The sequence below is a fragment of the Stenella coeruleoalba genome (genome assembly GCF_951394435.1).
Source record: "Stenella coeruleoalba genome assembly, chromosome: 8".
Lineage (NCBI taxonomy): Eukaryota > Metazoa > Chordata > Mammalia > Artiodactyla > Delphinidae > Stenella > Stenella coeruleoalba.
The window spans coordinates 516,483-534,244 of NC_137154.1; the positions used below are offsets into that span (position 1 = coordinate 516,483).

The 17,762-nt window shown below is 64.4% G+C and overlaps 2 protein-coding genes across 4 annotated transcripts; both read right to left on the bottom strand.

Annotated features, from left to right (window-relative positions):
• Positions 1-261: 261 nt before the first annotated feature.
• Positions 262-7,693, bottom strand: GATD1 (glutamine amidotransferase class 1 domain containing 1; the record flags this gene model as incomplete). Of its 3 annotated transcripts, none has more annotated exons than XM_079930122.1 (8): positions 7,570-7,693; positions 5,987-6,063; positions 5,428-5,533; positions 4,955-5,062; positions 3,884-3,978; positions 3,086-3,179; positions 2,806-2,917; positions 262-2,723 (listed from the first exon to the last, which is right to left on the bottom strand). In XM_079930122.1, the coding sequence occupies exons 1-8, from the start codon at positions 7,631-7,633 to the stop codon at positions 2,717-2,719; spliced, it is 663 nt and encodes a 220-aa protein (XP_079786248.1). In that variant the 5' UTR covers positions 7,634-7,693. The 3 variants fall into 3 exon arrangements, with proteins under 3 accessions (XP_079786248.1, XP_079786250.1, XP_079786249.1); XM_079930124.1 differs by lacking the exon at positions 7,570-7,693 and adding an exon at positions 7,470-7,524; XM_079930123.1 differs by lacking the exon at positions 262-2,723 and having other exon boundaries at positions 2,802-2,917.
• A 6,533-nt stretch (positions 7,694-14,226) lies between these two features.
• CEND1 (cell cycle exit and neuronal differentiation 1) lies at positions 14,227-16,951 on the bottom strand. Its single transcript, XM_079928141.1, has 2 exons — positions 16,915-16,951; positions 14,227-15,911 (listed from the first exon to the last, which is right to left on the bottom strand). Exon 2 carries the CDS (start codon positions 15,813-15,815, stop codon positions 15,375-15,377), a length of 441 nt encoding a protein of 146 aa, XP_079784267.1. The 5' UTR covers positions 15,816-15,911; positions 16,915-16,951; the 3' UTR covers positions 14,227-15,374.
• Positions 16,952-17,762: the final 811 nt, after the last annotated feature.

Genomic DNA, 17,762 nt, shown 5'->3' on the forward strand with positions numbered 1-17,762 from the left:
GGCCCGCAGAGAGGAGCCTCTGCGTCAGAGCCTCCGGCCGTCCGGACCTGTTGGGACGGCCCCCATGCCTCTGAGCCGCTCCACGCTGCCCTGGGGCGGAGGCACAGGTGGGGCGATGGCGCCACCTTGTGGGGACAGCGTAGCGTGCGCTGAGCAGGACTTCCAAGCCTCAAACCCCGAGCAGAGGCAGGGCACAGCTTGTGAAGAGACACTTCACTTGCACCCTCTGGATTTTTCTGGGAAGGGGTTGGTGGGGGGCGGCAACGGGTGGTCCACAGGGGAGCCCCTTCCTCTCCCCTGGGACCAGCCTCTGTTCTTGGAACAGCGAAGCTGGGGGTGGGGGGGACACAGGGTCTGGGTGAGACTGCCTGGGAGCACGAGGTGGGTGGAAGGGGCCCCGGCGGACCCTCCAGGCCTGCGCCAGTGGAGCCAGGTGTCAGGACAGTCCTGTGGGACGCTGCCCTGGGTCTGGCTGAGGGTCAACGGGGAGCCCCTGTGCCCCCACCCCCGCCCTGGGGGCGCCTGCTGGGCTGGGCTTGTTCCCCACGGCTCCCTGCAGGTGAGTGGGGCTCCTGGAACCCCCGTCTGCTGGCGTTGGAGCAGGTGGCTGGGACTTGCGGTTCTGGAGCTGCCACCCTCCCCAAACGCAGGGGAGTGCTGAGCAGCCGGGGACAGGTGCCACCCTGGGCCACACCCCTCGGGCCACCTAGCCTGCCCAGGCTGCCCCCCCCCCCCCCCCCGCCGATCCTGGTGCTGAGGGGGTGGCCTTGGGTTGGGTGCCGTAGCACAGGGACCTGCTGAGGTGGGCAGGGCTTCTCGCCCCCAGCCCCCCAGCTGCCTGGCCAGGTCGGGTCAGGGGGCTAAGGCTTCCTGCAGCCCCCTCCCCCGAGCTGATCAAAGGGCTGTGTCCTAGGAGGACGTGGAGGTCTCAGCTCACCATCTTGCCTGGCCTGGGGCCTCAGGATGGAGACCGTGGATGCCAGTGACGGACATGAAGCCCACCTGCTCACAGGTACAACCCTGTGCGGCCAGCACCTTAGAACATGCTTGTCCCCCGATCTGCCCCCATTCCCAGCCACAAATGACCGGCGCACGCTGAGTTTTGGGGTTTTTCGTATCTGTCTGGTTTCCTTTGCTGAGCTTGCTTCCAAGGGTCCACCGCATGGACGTTAATACCGTCCAGTAGTAAGAATGCTCCTTTTATGGAAGCTACAGCTTATCGCGAAAAACACCACAGATGTTCACGCACTGTTTTTGTAGAGTTGTAGGTCTTTCTTTCTCTTGGATAAACCTCAGGGTCTATTTTAAACACCCCGGGAATGTGGGGAGCCCCCGGGGGCACAGGCACCTGCACCCACCCAGTGACCACCCCAGTGCCCTGGACCTGGCATACCCAGGACCAGCCAGTGGGGCAGACTCAGAAAGCATCGGCGACCAGGGAGCAGGGCTGTGGAGGGGCCCCCGCAGAGCCCGCCTGGGTCTTGGTCTGCACAGTCAGAAGGCGTCATCATTTGAAAAAAACTTTTTGTCCAGAGACGTCCGTGACTCCGTGATGTGGTGACTGCAAACACGGGATGAACGATGGGGCTGCCTAGGCCCCATGTGTGCACAGAGCAGGCCAGCAGGTGGCAGGGGCCCTGACGCCGGGAGATGCCGGACGGAAAGGAGCACGTGGGAGCATCGCCTCCGACTCGGGCGCCCTGCTTCCTCCTCCTTTGTCCTGAGGGGTTGGATGCGGCAGAGCTAGTCAGGCTGAGACAAGGATGGTGACACACGGGGCCAGAGCGGCTCCAGGAGGCCCCAGCCAAGGGCCACAGGCCAGGACAGGTGCCCTGGGGAAGCTGGAGAGCCTCCAGGCTGCACTGGGACTCGGCTGGCTGGACAGCCACCTGGCATCCCCAGGACTGTCCGCCGCCCCTGCCAACCCAGCCCAGCCAGCCCCACTCAAGGCCTCCTTCCAAGTGGAACTCGGCTCCGTCACGTCCACCTTGAAACAGGCAGAGCAGCTGCAAAACCAGGCTCGGCCGTCAGGACCCGAGGCCACCTGGGCAGGGCCGTGGGTTGTATCCACAATTAAAAGTGTTTCTCAACATCAGAAGGGACGTGGTGACACTGCAGCGTCCACCCCAAAGTCCATGCTGGCCTTAATACGGGGTTGCCATCACATTTGAAACCGTGCACTAGGCAAGGGTTAGGGTGAGAGCAGGTTCTTCAGCGGCAGCCAGCGGGCCCCTCCCCACCCAGCCCCCACCAACGCCCAAAGGCCTGGGGAGACCGCAGGGAGGCCTGGGAGGAGCCTCAGCACAGAAGCGGGACCCTGGGATCCCAGCCGGCAGCCACCCAGCTTCCAGGAAGGCTCAGCCTCTGCCCCCCCGCCCCCGCCAGGGTGAATAGGGACGGGCAGAGGAGCCAAGACCCCAGCCCGGACCCCACAGCCGACCCTCTGCGGGGCACTCAGAATGCTCCAGGGCCACCCGGCCGCCAGCGGGCCCTCGGCACTCCCCACCCCTCCCTGAGGAGACTCTGCAGGGTGGGGGGCTCAGCCCCTCCCCCAGAGCCTTCACCCCTCAGGGAGGATCCTCAGAGCCCCCAGCAAGCCAGGCTGGGGTGTCGTGAAGACGGGGTTCCCGGAAGCCTGAGAGTCCAGCTGCCTCTGGGGACACCCGGGACATCTGGAGGTGGTGGCATCCGCTGGCGGGCTCAGTTCGGGGCCACCTCACTTCCTGCGAGACGGAGGCCAGGTCAAGGCAAAGGGGCCAGTCACAAGGCAGCGTCCCACCCGCCACCCAGGCCAAGGCCCCTCACCGGCTGCCGCAGAGGAAGAGCAGGTTCTGCACGGCCGGGACGGTGGAGCTGGCGTTCTGGCCAGTGACCAGGTGGCGGTCCAGCACCACGTGCACGGCGTCAGGCTCGCTGGCTGCAGGAGACCCCCGGGGGCCCAGGCCTCAGGCCACGTGCTGGGCCAGCTCCCGAGACCCTCCCGCACCTGCCCTCCCGGGCCGGGGACTCGTGGTCAAGGGCTGGCCCCCGAGGTCCTTTGGATACTCAGCCCCTGCAGGCGGCCCTGGCCAGGGCCCCCACTCACCACTGAAGCAGGCCCCCGCGTCCTTCACGAAGTCCTCCACGACCAGGGGCAGGTGGGCGAAGCCGGGCGCCCGGACGAGCTCGTACACGGAAGGCTGCGGGGAAAGGGCACCCAGGCTCAGGGGGCCACGCCTACCACGTGGGGGCTGCTGAGGGTGGAGGGCCCGCAGCAGGGGCCGGGGCTGAGGCTCTCCCGCCGTGGGGTGGCCTGAGGTGACAAGGCCACCGTAGGGCGGGAGCTGCCTGTCACCGCCTCGCCCAGCATCGGGGCACACGGGTGACCAGAATGAGCCGGGCAGGTGACCTCAGGGCAGAGCCCTTCAACGAGCAGAAGGGCTGGGGGTCGAGCACAGAGCCACGCGAGGGGCGGTGACCGAGGTCCCCCCCAGAGGAGAGCCCCTGCCCCTCTCCTCCTGTCCTCTCCCAGCCACCGGCCAGGCCGGCCCCGTGCAGCCCCCGCACCTAGGCCTCAGTCCTCGCCCGGCAGATCCCCCCAGACCTGCCCCAGGACCCGGACTGCCTCCACGTCCAGCCGGGCCCTCTGCCCAAGTGGCGGCACCGCTTCCTGGACCCGAAAGGAGTGACATACTCAACAGGCATGAAACAAGGCCCCGAAGGGCCCCTGCTCCCCACCCCTGCCCCATGCTGGTAACCAAGAGCCCCAGCTGGGCAAATGACTGCTGCCCCCACCGGAGGGGACCCTGGGCCCCCCAGCAGGCCCCCAGCCAGTCCGCCTGCTCTCGACGCGTGTGCACATCTTCCGTACCCACCCACAGCCCAGCACCCCTGCAGCACTCACCCCCGTGACGCTGTAGCCTTGGAACGCCCAGGACCTGTCCTCATTGGTGGCACAGCAGAGGGCGGCAACGCCGTGGCCCACAGCACAGATGGGCTCTGGAAGCAGGGCCAAGGCCAGAGTGAGGCACTGGAAGCCGCCCAGGCCCCTGCCAACATTTCCACTTCCCTGGCTCCCCTCCCCAGATACAACTCAGAACTAGGATTTGTTTAGAGCCCAGACCCCCTCAAGTCGTTCTCGTGGCCAAGAAACAGGTACAAGGAGGAAGTCGGGTGGCAGGCCACCTGTCACACCGGAGCGCCACCACCCTCTGCCCCGCAGAACCACCCGCCTGGCTCCAGGCCCCGACCTGGCCTCTAGGCACCGCGGGGCAGCCCGCCTGGGAGACGCCCCCTCTGAATGCGGCGGGGGGAGGCCCCTGGCTCCGAGGCTCCCTCTCAGGGCAGCCTGGCATGAGTGCGTTCCCACGGCTGAGGCGGCCCAGACAATCACTGCCTGGGGACAGGAGGCCCCGTTCCCACCAAGAGAGGACACGCCCTAACGAGCGTCCCAGCCCCATCGCAGCCACTTGCCCATCACCGCCAATGCCAGGCCAGGGCAGCACGCCACCTCTCCACAGAGCAGAAGTCCTGCCAGCCTCCGAGCCCAAACCCCACCGGGAACAAAGCCAGCATCCTGCCTGCCCATCTGGGGGGTAAGCATCCCAGCCACGAGCCCCCGAGGGAGCCAGGCAGAGGGACCACAGGGGCAGCGGCCTGATGGGCACAAAGTCGGGGAAGGAGGGATGGGGAAGGGATGCCCCTCCTGTGTGTGTGTGTGTGTGTGTGTGTGTGTGTACACATGCCGTCTAAACTTGTCCGCTCACTGGTCAGAATCATGGCTCTTCACACCTACCCTATCTGGCTCCTGAAATGACCGGGCATCTCCAGCAACAAAACCTGAACCCCGCAGTCCATGGCCATCACCTCCCACGCCCCTCACTGGGCATCTCCCCGCCTCTCCTCCCTGTTGGTGGAGCCCCGTTTCCCACGAATCTGCATACACACCCCAACCCCAGTCCTGGGGGCCACCTACTGCTCTCGGAGCGGAAGTGCTGCAGGATGCGAGCCAGGGACCCGCTGCTGGCCAGGTCAGCCAGGGCCCCAGGACAGCTGGGAATCAGGAGGGCGTGGTACCGGGCACCTGGCGGGAGACCACAGCCCAGTCAGTCACAGACAGCGAGGTCGCCAGCTGGGAGCAGGCCCTACACGGCCACCAGCCCAGCTCCTCTCTGCTCCTGCCAGCCACTGTGTCACAGGATTGTGTCACTTACCCCCACGTGGGCTAAGGCTCCCGAGGCTCCCAACCACCTCTGTGTGCCCGCCAACTCCCTCCCCCAGCCCGAGCTGGAGAACTCTGGCCACGGGACGCAGGGCTGGACACGGCCCCGGATGGCCACAGTGCTTCGGGACAAGCCCCTGGATGCTCCAGGAACAGAGTGAGCGAGCGCTTTGGGGCCATGACCCCAGCCGGAACCACCCCCCACCCCGGCCCCCCAGGCCCCGCACCGTCGATGGACTCGAGCTTGGCGGGGCTGGCGTAGGCCTTGAGGCGGAAGTCCTGCACCCAGCGCGCGTTGCTCTCGTTCACGTCCACGAAGTCCATGGTCTTCCCCTGCGGGAGCCCAGCATGAGACGCCCCCGCTATTGGCTCAGGAAAATGCTGGCAAGGGCTGGGACTGACAGCAGTGCCTCGGGACAAAGGCACCCGACCACCCAGCCCCTCGGCTTCCTCGCCACACCCAGCCCCCTCCTGCCCCTGAGTGGCCTCAGCCTCCTGCCTCTAAAGTGGAAGCAAGTGTCCCACCCACCTCAGGGTGACCCTTGGTGCAGTGAGAAACACCTGATGGCTCACTTCTGTGACCCTGAGTTCCACACCATCCAGGGCCGGGAAGTCCTCCCAATGGTAGGTCTGTGCCACCCTCACTCACACATGACCAAAGGTCTCAGAAAATGGGGAACAGAACTAGCTGGTGCCACCGCGGTCCCGGGCCCTCAGCCCAAGCTGGCTCCCGGCTCCTCCCAGGGGGTGGAACACTGTCCTGGAGGAGAGGGTGGCTGGACTTACCCCGGGGGTGGCCACCTGCAGATTGAAGGCGGCGCTGGCCAGTGTGAAGCAGTGGAGGAAGGACTGGGCTGACACGCCTGCGAGGAGATGCAGCCCGGTGGGTGCAGGGCTCCTCCCGGCCCCGGACCACCCTGGGGAGCAGCCCCGCACCCCATCTCACCCCGGGGCCCACCCCTCCCATGGCTGGGGTAGCAGCCCTAGCCCCCCCGGCCCCCCGAGGGGGGCTGTCTCCCCAGCCTGACCACTAAAGGCCTTTCCAGAAGGCAAACCCATGCATGAGGTTCCCTGACACTCTGCTTGTCTACGCCCCGAACCACAGGGGCTGAGCACCAGCCCCACCCCCGATCGCAGCCACAGAGGAGCGGCAGTGAGCGAGGCCTGTGGCCGTGGAGGTGGGGCCGCAGCACGTGTCAGCAGGAAGCGCGGTGCACAGGCCGGGGGGGACGCTGGCTCCCTTCCTCACCGAGCTCGCGTATCCCGCCTACCGCCCCGGCCCCGGGGCTGCGTGCAGCCTCTTCTGCGCATGCCCAGTCCGAAGGCTCCCGGCCGCTGAGAGCTGAGGCCCCCCCACCAGAGACGCCCGCTTCTACAGGGACGTGATCTGCATCCCTCCACCTTTATTTAGTCGAGGGACCCAATCCCGAAAACTCGCCTTCACCTTTATTCACTCTTACAAATTAATACACATTCATCGTAGAGTCCACAGATTGGGCAAAGACGGTCTCCCCAGTTCTGCCCAGTTCCTCCAGCCCTCCCACCCCCACCTGCTCCGCCCCAGGCTCCCCTGAAGGGACTCTGGAGGGCCCGCTCGTCCTGCCCACGGAGCGCAGCCTTGTCAGCGCTGTGCCCCCACCCCATGTCCTCAGCATCCCTTCCCCGTGGCACAGCCAAGCCAGTGCGACCCCTCCTCACCCTTACTGCACTCCGACCAGCCACCTACGTCTTCAGGACTGAACCCCACTCTCGATGGCTCACCCTCGAACTCCCCATGCGGGGGGGGGCGTCCCTCAGTTCCTCCATCCCTCATTCTGGGGGCAGCTCAGGGGCCCTGGGGCTCAGCACACTGTGACCCCATGACCCGCGGTCCTCACTCCCTCGCCCACTTGGGCAGCTACAGAAGTCAAGGCGGGAGCAGACTCGGACCCTTGGTCCCAACCCTGGTTCTCCACCTCCCGCCGTTCGACCTCGGGCTCATCACTCCTCTGCGATGCAGGCAGCAAGGGGAGGACCCAGGAAGTGCGCCAGCCACCCTCACCGGCTCGTTCCTCCCCTGCTGACCCTGAGCACCCGGGGGCCTTGGGCGAGAACCGGGCCCCACCAGCCACGGCGCCCGCGAGCCCATCGGACCCGTCCCTTCCCCACCCTCGTCCTCCGGGCCGTGTGCCGGGCCGGCGGGCAGCGGGGAGGGTGCGGGGAGGAGACACCACTGCCCTCGCCGCCCCGCCTCCCCGGCTCCCCCAGAGCGGCGGCCCGGCGTACTGACCAGACCCGCGGCGGGCCGCCATCCCCGGTCCTCGGCCCGGGCGGAAGCACTCGCAGCGGACGACCCCCGGCCCCGCCCGCCCCGCCCTCTCGAGCCTCACCTTCGGCGGCGCCGCTGGCCACGAGGAGGCAGGCTGGCCGGCTCGGGAGCCGCTCGGACGCCATGGGCCCAGCCACGGCCTGTGCGGCCTGCGCGTGCGCGGAGCGTGCCAGGGGCAAGGTCAAGGGCCGCGGCGGCCTGGGGGCTGGGCTGAGCCGCGCCGGGCGCATGCGCCATCCCGCCTCCCGCCCCGCCTTTCCCTCCCAGCCCTGGTCCGGGTCGGAGTCCAGGTCAAGGTCCGCCCGGGCCACTCCTCTGACGCCGTCCGCCTCGTGGCCCAGGCGGGCCCGCAGAGAGGTCTGAGCTTGGGCGCGGGGCCGCAGGAGAGGCCTCCGAGGGTCTTCTCGGGCCAGATCCCTCAGCAGCCCTGAGCAGCCCCCTGGCCCGACTCCTAACCGCGGTCAGGAGCACAGTTCATTCCCCTGCCCAAGCCCAGTCCAGGGCCGCGCAGGCCAGCCTGCGAGGGTACGGGTCCCACGTGGCATGTGGAGTTGGGAGGCGCACCCGGCACAGAGGCAGCGGTGCTGGCATGGGGCCTCACAAGCCGGAAGCCTCATTCTGGGTCTCCGTGTCTGCCCCCGGGTCCAGTGGGGAGGACGCACACAAGATGACCTGTCATGGTGACTGGGGTGCCCCCCAGGTGGGGTTGCAGTCTCGCTGCCCCTTCCTGAGTGGGTTCCCATCCCAGGGGGCGGCCCCTGTCCCTCACACCCCACCCCCTGCGTTTGAGGTGGGGCCTGTTACTCAGGCCAGGCCTCGGGGCCCACACCTGGGCCAGGTGGCCGTGCACACCTGGGGGTGATGGCGGCTGCTGCAGGGGAGCGACTGGCAGGTGACGACTCCTCTCAGAGCAGATGGAGGAGGGCCTGGGGACCAGACAGATCTGCAGCCAGCAGCCCAGGCCTGGTGACTGTCTCCTGGGAAGGATCTAGACCTGAGAGGTTGGGGCTCCCCCTTCAGAGCCCCCACCCGTCCTGCTGAGCCTCATCCCACAGCTCTTGCCCTGGGTCACACCTGAGGTGTAGGCTCACCCACCTCCCCCTGGCATCATCTACATGCTATTCAGGTACCTCCTTGTCCAATAGCGCCTGGGTGGGGCAGGTGAAGGTGGGGGAGGCCTGGGGGCTGGGCACAGGGGCTCTGCTGTTGGGGGTTGTGACACCCTTGAACCTCGGTTCTTGCACTTGTTTGGGACCCTGAGGCACAAGGTACGTGGGGATCACAAGGTCCTGTTGTCCTGCACCAGCATTTCATTCCTGTCTCTGGAACTTGCTCACCCTGGAAGCCAAGGCTGGGTGAGTGGGGGGCCATTCCTGGGGGGCTTGCTGACCAGTGCTTCAGGTCACCCCTGCTTTTGCTCCCCTGGCAACTTCCTCTTTTCAGAGCACGCCTGAGCCTTTCCCTGGGGGCCTTTGCACTTCCTATTCCTACCTCTGGAATGCTGGAGTGCCTCTCTGCCCGTCAAACTCCTAACCATCCGTCAAAGCCCATGGGCACTAAGGCACTGTCTACCCAGTTCTCCCGTTCTGAGAACACCCCATGCAAGGACTGCCCTGAGTGCCCCTTTGCTAGCTCAGCCTGACTGCCCAGTGGGCCTCCCATATAAGGACTTGGGGTTGGGGCTCTCTCAGGGTGGGTGTGTCACGGGCAGGCCAGCTACCAGGCAGCGGGCAGAGTGGCCATGTCCCAGGCCCAGGATGCATCCCTCTTCCCAGCAGGGCTAAGGCCCCTCAGCTCCAGGTTCTCTTTTGGCCGAGGCTGGGCAGGGTGGATCCAGAGACTTAGACCTCAAGCACCTGTGGGTTATGCAGACCCTGCACCAGCCCCTAAAGGCTGGGGCGGCTGAGGCCAGGGCAGCGGGCTGGGCACAGGGTCCCTCTGCCTCGGGTGGGACTTCAGCAGTACTGTTGAGAGAACAGATCAGCTGGTTCCACTGTCTGACCCCAGGCTGCCAGGGCCTGGCTGGAGGACATCAGGCAGTTGGACAGGCAGTGGCGATCTGTGGCCTGGAGTGGGGTGATGTGACAGGGAGGTGGGTTCTGTCTCAAGCTGGCCCATCCCAATGCCCAGGACATCAGGACAGGAAGCAGCGGTCACCTGGGAGGATCCAGAGGAGGGTCTGCGTGGGGTTCCCCTCAGACACACCTCCGGGTACCACTGGGCTGAAGGCGGGGCCGACTTACACCCAGGCTTTTTGTTCCCATGTGCCGGGGTGGATCCCAGGGACGTTCCCTCAGCGCCCTCTGCAACACACAGGTGTGCACTTCTCTCCTGCCGGGACAGGTGCCTGATGCCGGGGCCGGGGGGCGGGGGCCGTGGCGTGTGGACGTGGTGCGGCTTTCGCTCTTCTCAGCAGCCCTCGGACAGCCAGCACCGGCTCCGGGGGCCGAAGGCACCAGACAGGAAGCCCAGGCACGGCAGGACCAGTCACTGGGGCGCAGGGAGCCTCTGCCTGCCTGGCTCTGGGACCTCCCTGAGGTCAGGGAGCCTCGGGGCCAGGGGTGCGCTGAAGGCCCAGGAATCAGAGAGGCCTGATGCAGCAGCCAGGGGGAGGGTCCGCAGCAGCGAGCCGCCCGCACCTCTGCCCTCCGCAGGCCTCGGTTGTTCTGCCCTGCTGGAGGAAGAGCATTTCCAAAGGCCCCTACCTGGCCATGCCCATATCTGCGGAGGGCAGGATCCTGAGGCATTGGCATCCCCACCCCCGGGCACACGGAGGATGCGTGCCACGGTGGGGTCCCCAAAGGGAAGTTACTCTCGGGAGAGGGGAGGGTGCTAGAGAGGAAAGCACACTGGACCCCTACACTTTTTGCGCCCCTATACGGTGGCCCCACGTGTGACACAGCTTATCCTAGCAGCCCCTCCCTCAGTGCCCAGCCCACTGGGGCCTCCGTCCCTGGAGACGCTGCTGCCATCTGAGTTCTCCTGGTTTTCAGGTGTCCTTGTAAGTTCGAGTGGGATTTACAGTGTGTACTCTTTATACACTAAATACTTTTTATAGCTGGTATTTTGTTTAGACCTTAAACGTAGTTCTGGGATTTCCCTGGTGGTCCAGTGGTTAAGCATCTGCCTTCCAATGCAGGGGATTCGGGTTCGATCCCTCGTCAGGGAACTAAGCTCCCACGTGCCGCGGGGCAACTAAGCCCGCACGTCACAACCACCGAGCCCGTGGCCTCTGGAGCCCGCACGCTGCAACTAAGACCCGATGCAGCCAAATAAACAAACAAATAAATAAATAAATATAAAAGCCGTTCTGTAACAAAAGGAACTTAAGTTAGCCTGGGCATCCCCAAGAGGTTGTTTTTGTTTGTTTGTTTGTTTTGTTTTGTTTTTCTCATTTTGGAAGCATGCCCACATTCCTCAAGCTTAGAGATGCTATGAACGAGAAGCTGAGCCTCAGAAGAAACAGGAGATGGTTACAAAGTGACATCACAAAACTACAGTGTGGCCTTGTGGCAGGTGCAGGCAGACCCAGGCTCAGGATAGGCCCTGGCTGTGTGGGAAGTGACAGCAGGAGACAGAGTCACCGTGGGGCTAGGGGGACCGTCCACTGCCCGTTGCTGGCTCATCACACCTGCTGGTGAGAAAGAAAGACCACAAGCTCTCCAGCTTACTCCACACAAAACCTAAGGTCCAGATGCATTAAAGGCCTAAACGTGAGTAAATGCCAAGAGTATTAGACTACAACAAGGGAGAACATCCTTCTAACCGAGGTTCCAAAAGCTTGCATGGTAAAGAGAGCAACAGTTCCGTGTGATAAGCTGAGATTTTGGAACTTCTAGATGCAGGAAACAGTGAGGTGTAAGCCAGCCACTGAATGCAGATAGTGCCATGGGATGAAGGCTTGCAGTATAAAACACATGAAGAGGACTTCGCTGGTGGCGCAGTGGTTAAGAATCCGCCTGCCAATGCAGGGGACACGGGTTCGAGCCCTGGTCCGGGAAGATCCCACATGTCACAGAGCAGCTTAAGCCCGTGAGCCACAACTACTGAACCTGAGAGCCACAACTACCGAGCCCGCACGCCTAGAGCCCGTGCTCCACAACAAAGAGAAGCCACTGCAATGAGAAGCCCGCGCGCCACAGCGAAGAGTAGCCCCCGCTCGCCGCAACTAGAGGAAGCCCGCGCGCAGCAACCAAGACCCAATACAGCCAAAAATAAATAAATAAAATCTTAAAAAAGAAAAGTCAGAAAAGGCAAGGCCCAGATGGCCAAGAACCTGGTGAAAAGTAGCAGTTGGATCAGTGCAAACAGAAACAACCAGAAGTGGCCAGCTTCCCCTGTTCAGACGGACTTTATTTTTATTTATTTATTTAATTTACTTATATTTGGCTGTGTTGGGTCTTTGTTGCTGTGCGCGGACTTTCTCTAGTTGCAGCGAGGGGTGGCTACTCTTCGTTGCGGTGCGCGGGCTTCTCACCGCGGTGGCTTCTTGTGTTGCAGAGCGTGGGCTCTAGACGCATGGGCTTCAGTAGTTGTGGCTTGCGGGCTCAGTAGTTGTGGCTCGCGGGCTCTAGAGCGCAGGCTCAGTAGTTGTGGCACGTGGGCTTAGTTGCTCCGCGGCATGCGGGATCTTCCCGGACCAGGGCGCGAACCCGTGTCCCCTGCACTGGCAGGCAGATACTTAACCACTGCGCCACCAGGGAAGTCCCCAGATGGGCTTTAAAACCTTGAGTGCTTCACCTGCTCCTGTGTCACCAAGGGAGGGGAGCTCTGCTCTCGTGGCCGACCCATGGGCACGAGACAGGGCAGCCGAGTTTAAGGTGCATACACAGTGTGGCCTACCTCTGGGTGAGTCCCAGGAGAACCGCAGGGAGGGCCTCAGGTGTGCACACACCCGTGTTCACAGCAGCCTTACAGGAAGAGGCAGCCCAGTGCCCATCAGCGAATGACAGACACACAAAAGGTGGTCCATGCATATAATGGGATAGTCAGCCTTAAAAGGAAGGCGATCCTGACACAGGCTACAACATGGATGAAGCTTGGGGACATTATGCTCAGTGAATAAGCCAGACACAGAAGGACAAATCCTGTCTGACTCCACTCACATGACGTCCCCAGAGTCGTCATTCACAGAGACAGAAAGTAGATGGTGAGGGCGGGGGGTGGGGTGGGGGGAGGGACTGAGGAGCGAGTGTTTAACGGGGGCAGACTGTCCGTTTGGGGCGATGATTTCCGGAGGCAGACGGTGTGATGCTAGCGCGGCAGTGTGGATGTGGTTAACGCTAAAGTCCTGTGCACCGGAAAGTTTAAGATAAAATGGTAAATTTTATATAATGTACATTTTAGCACAATAAAATAAAGGTCAGATGTGCACGCAGGATGCCCAGAGACACAGGGCACCGGGGCAGGACAAGGATTTCCATTACTGCTTTGTCTAAAGTTGCAAAAATTCTGAAACAATCTAAATATCCTTTAATAGAGAATCGAGGGGGCTTCCCTGGTGGCGCAGTGGTTGAGAGTCCGCCTGCCGATGCAGGGGACACGGGTTCGTGCCCCGGTCCGGGAGGATCCCACGTGCCGCGGAGAGGCTGGGCCCGTGAGCCATGGCCGCTGAGCCTGCGCGTCCGGAGCCTGTGCTCCGCAACGGGAGAGGCCACAACGGTGAGAGGCCCGCGTACCGCAAAAAACAAACAAACAAACAGAGAATGGAGAAGTAAAATGAGGCAGCAACACGGGGAGAACATCACCGCATCGGGAGGACCGAGCCCTGGGTGTCCAGCTGAAGGTGACAGATCTCACCTTCACAGGCACCTCCGTCCCGCCCCAAGTCCCCTAAAATGGCAGAAGGATTTTCGTTTGTTTGCATTTTAGGTGCAAGCAGAACACAGAGAAGGGGAGAGGGGGCTGGCTGGCTGGAGAAGGCAGGCAAGTGGCAGCCCCGGCGCCTGTGGGGCCGGCGGGCTGGAGGCTGCGGGTGTGGGCACCGTCCGCCTGCTCTCTGTGGCCAAGCTCAGGCCAGATGGCTCAGGGCAAGGGTGTCAGGTCTGTTTGGAGTGTGTTCACTCCAAGGAAGGGCTCTGGACTTGTCTGGGCCTGAGGTATGGGTGCACCAATGGGGGATGAGTACCTGGAAAAGAAGGGAGAGACGTGCCCCCAGCCAGCTTGAGGAAGTCCGTGGGGCCCAGGGTGACAAAGCCCGCAGAGCACTTCTGGAGCCCAGGGGGCCTTCCTCCCCACGAGCCCACGCCCGCGCGACTCCCCCAGTTGGACACCTGGCCGGGGTGGGCAGCGAGCTGCGGGTGGAAGGTGATGAGAGGAGAGACCCCCCTCCCTGCAGCGACCTCCCCACCCCCCTGGAGTGGTGAGCTCACTGCAGAGAGGGGTCGAGAAAGCGCCCCCAGCTGGAGAGGACGACTGAGGGCCAAGGTCCCCATTCCTCTCCCAACGTGGCTCCAGGACAGCTCGACCCCATGCTGTGGCCGGCAGCCTGGGCCTGGGGGCGGGTCCTGCAGCCCCTGGGTGTCCATCTAGCGTCAGGGCCTGCAGGAAGGCCTGGCTGTGGCTGTCTGGGAGGGGCCAGGCCCTGGGCGGGGCTGTGGGTAGAGCTCACCAGGATCGAGGGCACGGAGGTGGCAGGAAGGGCTGGTGAGGGGCACCTGGGGGTCCCTGTCCCTCCCTGGAAGGCCCTCGGTGTGGATACATGACACCCCACACACCCAGACAGGCAGCCCCAGCCTGTCCCGGCCGCGTGCAGGTGAGGACGCCAGCCCAACCTTTAGATAATTAGAGTTTATTTCAGACTCGGCCTCCACTCAGGCCTGGGGTTCCAGTGGCCAGCTGGCCAGGCAAGGGCACATCGGGCTCCCACAGTGCCCACTGCCACCGTGCCGTGGGCCCAGCAACGCATGGTCTCCCTGCAGGCACAATGAGGCAGCGGACGTGGGTGACGGGCACCCGCCAAGCGGTTCTACTCTACCTGTGTTATTGCATGTATACGCTTGTTAGAGCCCGAGGACGCTGGGTGAGGCAGGAGGCGCCGTCTGTGGGGGGCTAGGCCGGCACTGCCGCCTCCCTGCCAAGCTCTCAGCTGCCCGCAGGACAACTGCCGCACGGTGGGATGGGGGTCAGGGCGGGAAATGTGGGGCCCAGCTAGAAGGTCAACTTGGGGAGCCCCCTCCCGACACCAGCCTTCGGGCTGTCTGTCCACCCAGCCAGGGCTCAGGTGACCGGGCAAGTGGCTCGGAAACTCCGCCCGTGTGGCCGCCCGCCTGAGGCCAGCCCCCCGGAGTCAGCTCACCCAGATGAACGCCCCACCCCAAGTTGCAAGCAAAGAGCAGAAATGGGGAGAGTGAGACAGCCACACCCTTTAATGTCCCCACGCGGGCTGCACCCAGGTCAGAACCCATCCCAGACCCCTGCCCAGCCCTGGGGGCACCCACCCTGGGGGCTCATTGGGAAGTTGCTGCCAGGAAGCCCGCAGAACCACTGGGGCCCTTGGGACAGGCTGGCACGCTTGGGCAGGCGGGCCACACTCAGCCCACTCCTTCCTCCGCCCTCAGGTGCCCTGGTCCAGCCTAAGCCGCCACCCTGTCAGGGCCCCAACCGTGCTGCTCTGTAACCCACAGAGCCAGGGCTCCTTCTGCCCCCAGGTTCAGAGGGGAAAGTGCTGGGGACTGACCGACCGAGGGGGCTTGGCTTCCACTGCTGGCAGGGGGCCTGTCCCTCTCTCTCTTCCTCTGCGTGTATGTGGGGGGTACACAAGTATATGTATTACGCATGTATAGATAGCTGTGTGTGAACTTGGCATGCACTGGATTCCCGAGGTCTGTACAGGAAGTGGCTGTGCCCCCGCCTGGGCACCAGCCATCATTTTTTTCGGACCAGGAAGGCCACACCGAGAATCAGGGCTGCAGCTGCCACAGCCATGCCCCCAGCCACAAACAGGGGGGTCAAGTTCTCGAAAGGGCAGGGGCCTTGGCCCCCTGGGCCCCCGTCGGGGGCCTCGCCCTCCTCAGCCCCATCCCCAGGGCCCTTGGGCTCGGGCGCTGCATCGGGGCTGCTGGGGGCTGCGGGGGTCGGCTTCAGGTTGCTGTGGTTGTTGAGGAGGGCAGGGTCTGCCTTGGCCGGGGTCTTCTTGGCAGGCGGCAGGGTGGGGGCCGCTGGAGGCTCCGGCTTCTCCACTTGGGCCTCCTTCTTCCCTGGCTTAGCCGAGGGGGCTTTCCCGTCCGCGGCGGTGGGCGCTCGGGCCTCAGCAGCAGCCTTGGTGTCGGCCTTTGGGCTGCTGGTCGACTTCCCTCTGGACTCCATGGTGGGTGTGCTGGCGGGCTGCACGGGGCGTGCGTGGACAGGCAGGTGTCTAGACCGCAGCGCTCAGGACAGCTCACCTCTGGGCATCCTATGAGCCTGGGGGGTGGGGGAGACCCAACGAGGCTGGGACAAGAGACTTGGCGTCCTGTCCAGCTCCCAGCTCCTTGTCCCTATAGAGACCCTGCTCAGTTCTCTGGACCCTCTTCTTCCAGGGCTCAGCCTCCGTCCGGCTTCACCCACCTTCTGAAAAGCCCCTCCAAGCACACAAGCAGGGGCTGTGGGCCCCCTCTGGGCTGGGGTGTCGGGATGAGACCAGCCAGAGGCTTCAGTTTCCTCATCTGTGACACGGTCTTGCCCACATGTGTGCCGTGTCCATCACGCTGACCCAGGGTGGGAAAGAGAGCCCACCCAGCCCTGAGAAGGGTGTGCGGTCACAGGAGGTGGACAGCAGCCCCGTGGGCCTGGGCAGAACTGACTGCATACCCTTCTCAGGGCTGGGTGGGCTGGGGGGGAGGCAGGGCAGGGTGGGAGCCCAGAGTCTGGGCTCTTGCGCCTTGGTGGGGTAGGAATGGGCCCCAGGCCGCCAGGACCTGGATGTGACAAAACCAGGGTGTCTTCTCAGAAGGCTGGAGAAGGCAGGGTGGCAGTGACAGGCCTGTGCCTCCCAGCCAGCCATCTACTCCCCCCAGCGCCGGGCACCCACCCCCATGACCGGCCTTGCCTGCTCCGGCCTAAGAGCAGGGAGTCCTCCGTGACCCTGAGGCCACGCCTGCCTCTGGGAGTGGAGGGAATCCCTGGTGTGAGTCTGGGGTCGGCAGGCGCCCTGTCATCAGCCTCAGCACCCCCGAATCTGGGCCAGGCAGAGGATGGGGGCTCTGGGCTGTAGGGAAGGCCTGGCCCAGATCCTCAATGTTTGGGGAGGGCAGGGGGACTGGGGGCCTCGTCACTCTGGACCTGAGTCTTCCCTCCCTGGACACCCGGACCCCGGCGGTCCGCCGCTTCTCCAGGAGGTTGAGAACTCCCACCTCAACCCTCAGGGAGAGGGAGCCTGCGTGGGGGGTGGCAGCCCCAGGTCCCCACCCTGGCAATGCACACTAACCACAGTGAAGGTCGCCTGAAGGTCACGGCGTGATGTGGGTGTCCTGATGAGAGGCCCAGCTGCTGTCCTACTTCCCGGGGAACCCCAGCAGCCCCTCACCCCTGCCACTCTGGAGGGGCACCCAGCTGCTGGGCATCAAGTTTGCAAAGGGCAGGGGGTCCACTCTCCACCTCCCCCAGACCCTTGGTTATTTCTGGCTCATACTAACGTCACCCGGCTACCCCTCCCCCTGCAGGCCGCTGTGCCCAAGAGAGCAAGGGCCCCGGAGGGCCCCCGGTGACCTTCATAGCGGAGAACCGCTGCTTCTTCCTGCGGGGCCCAACGCCCCCACCCCACCCCAGACCCCAGGCCGCGGAGTCGCCGCCGCCTTACGCTGCTGCTCCCGGCGCTCCCACCTCGGCGCAGCGCGCTCTCCGCGGGACCACAGCGGGCGGCGGGTGGCGGGCGGCGGGCGGCGGGCGGCGGCTGCGGAGGAAGGACTGGGAGTTTCCCACAATGCACTGCTTCCGGCGCAGGAAGGGGGGCGGGACCGCATCAGCGCTGGCCCCGCCCACCTGCTCTCGGCCACCACAGCGCCCCGAGCTGGCTGAGACCTCTGGGGCCCCCAAACCCAGCTCCGCTTTTGATCCCAAGGGCAGCTTAGAGTCAGGGAGGTGAGGGGCTGAGGCTGGCAACCCCATCCCAGACTGTGAGGGAGTCAGGAGGCCACTCCGCCCAGGACCCCCTCCAGCCAGTGTGCCCGTCAGTGGGTGGGCAGACGGACCCAGGACTGCCAGGTGAGGGGAGCCAGTTACCAGAAGAGGTGGGCGCCCTTCCCCTCGTCACCCCTACCAGAGTCTCAGAGAAGA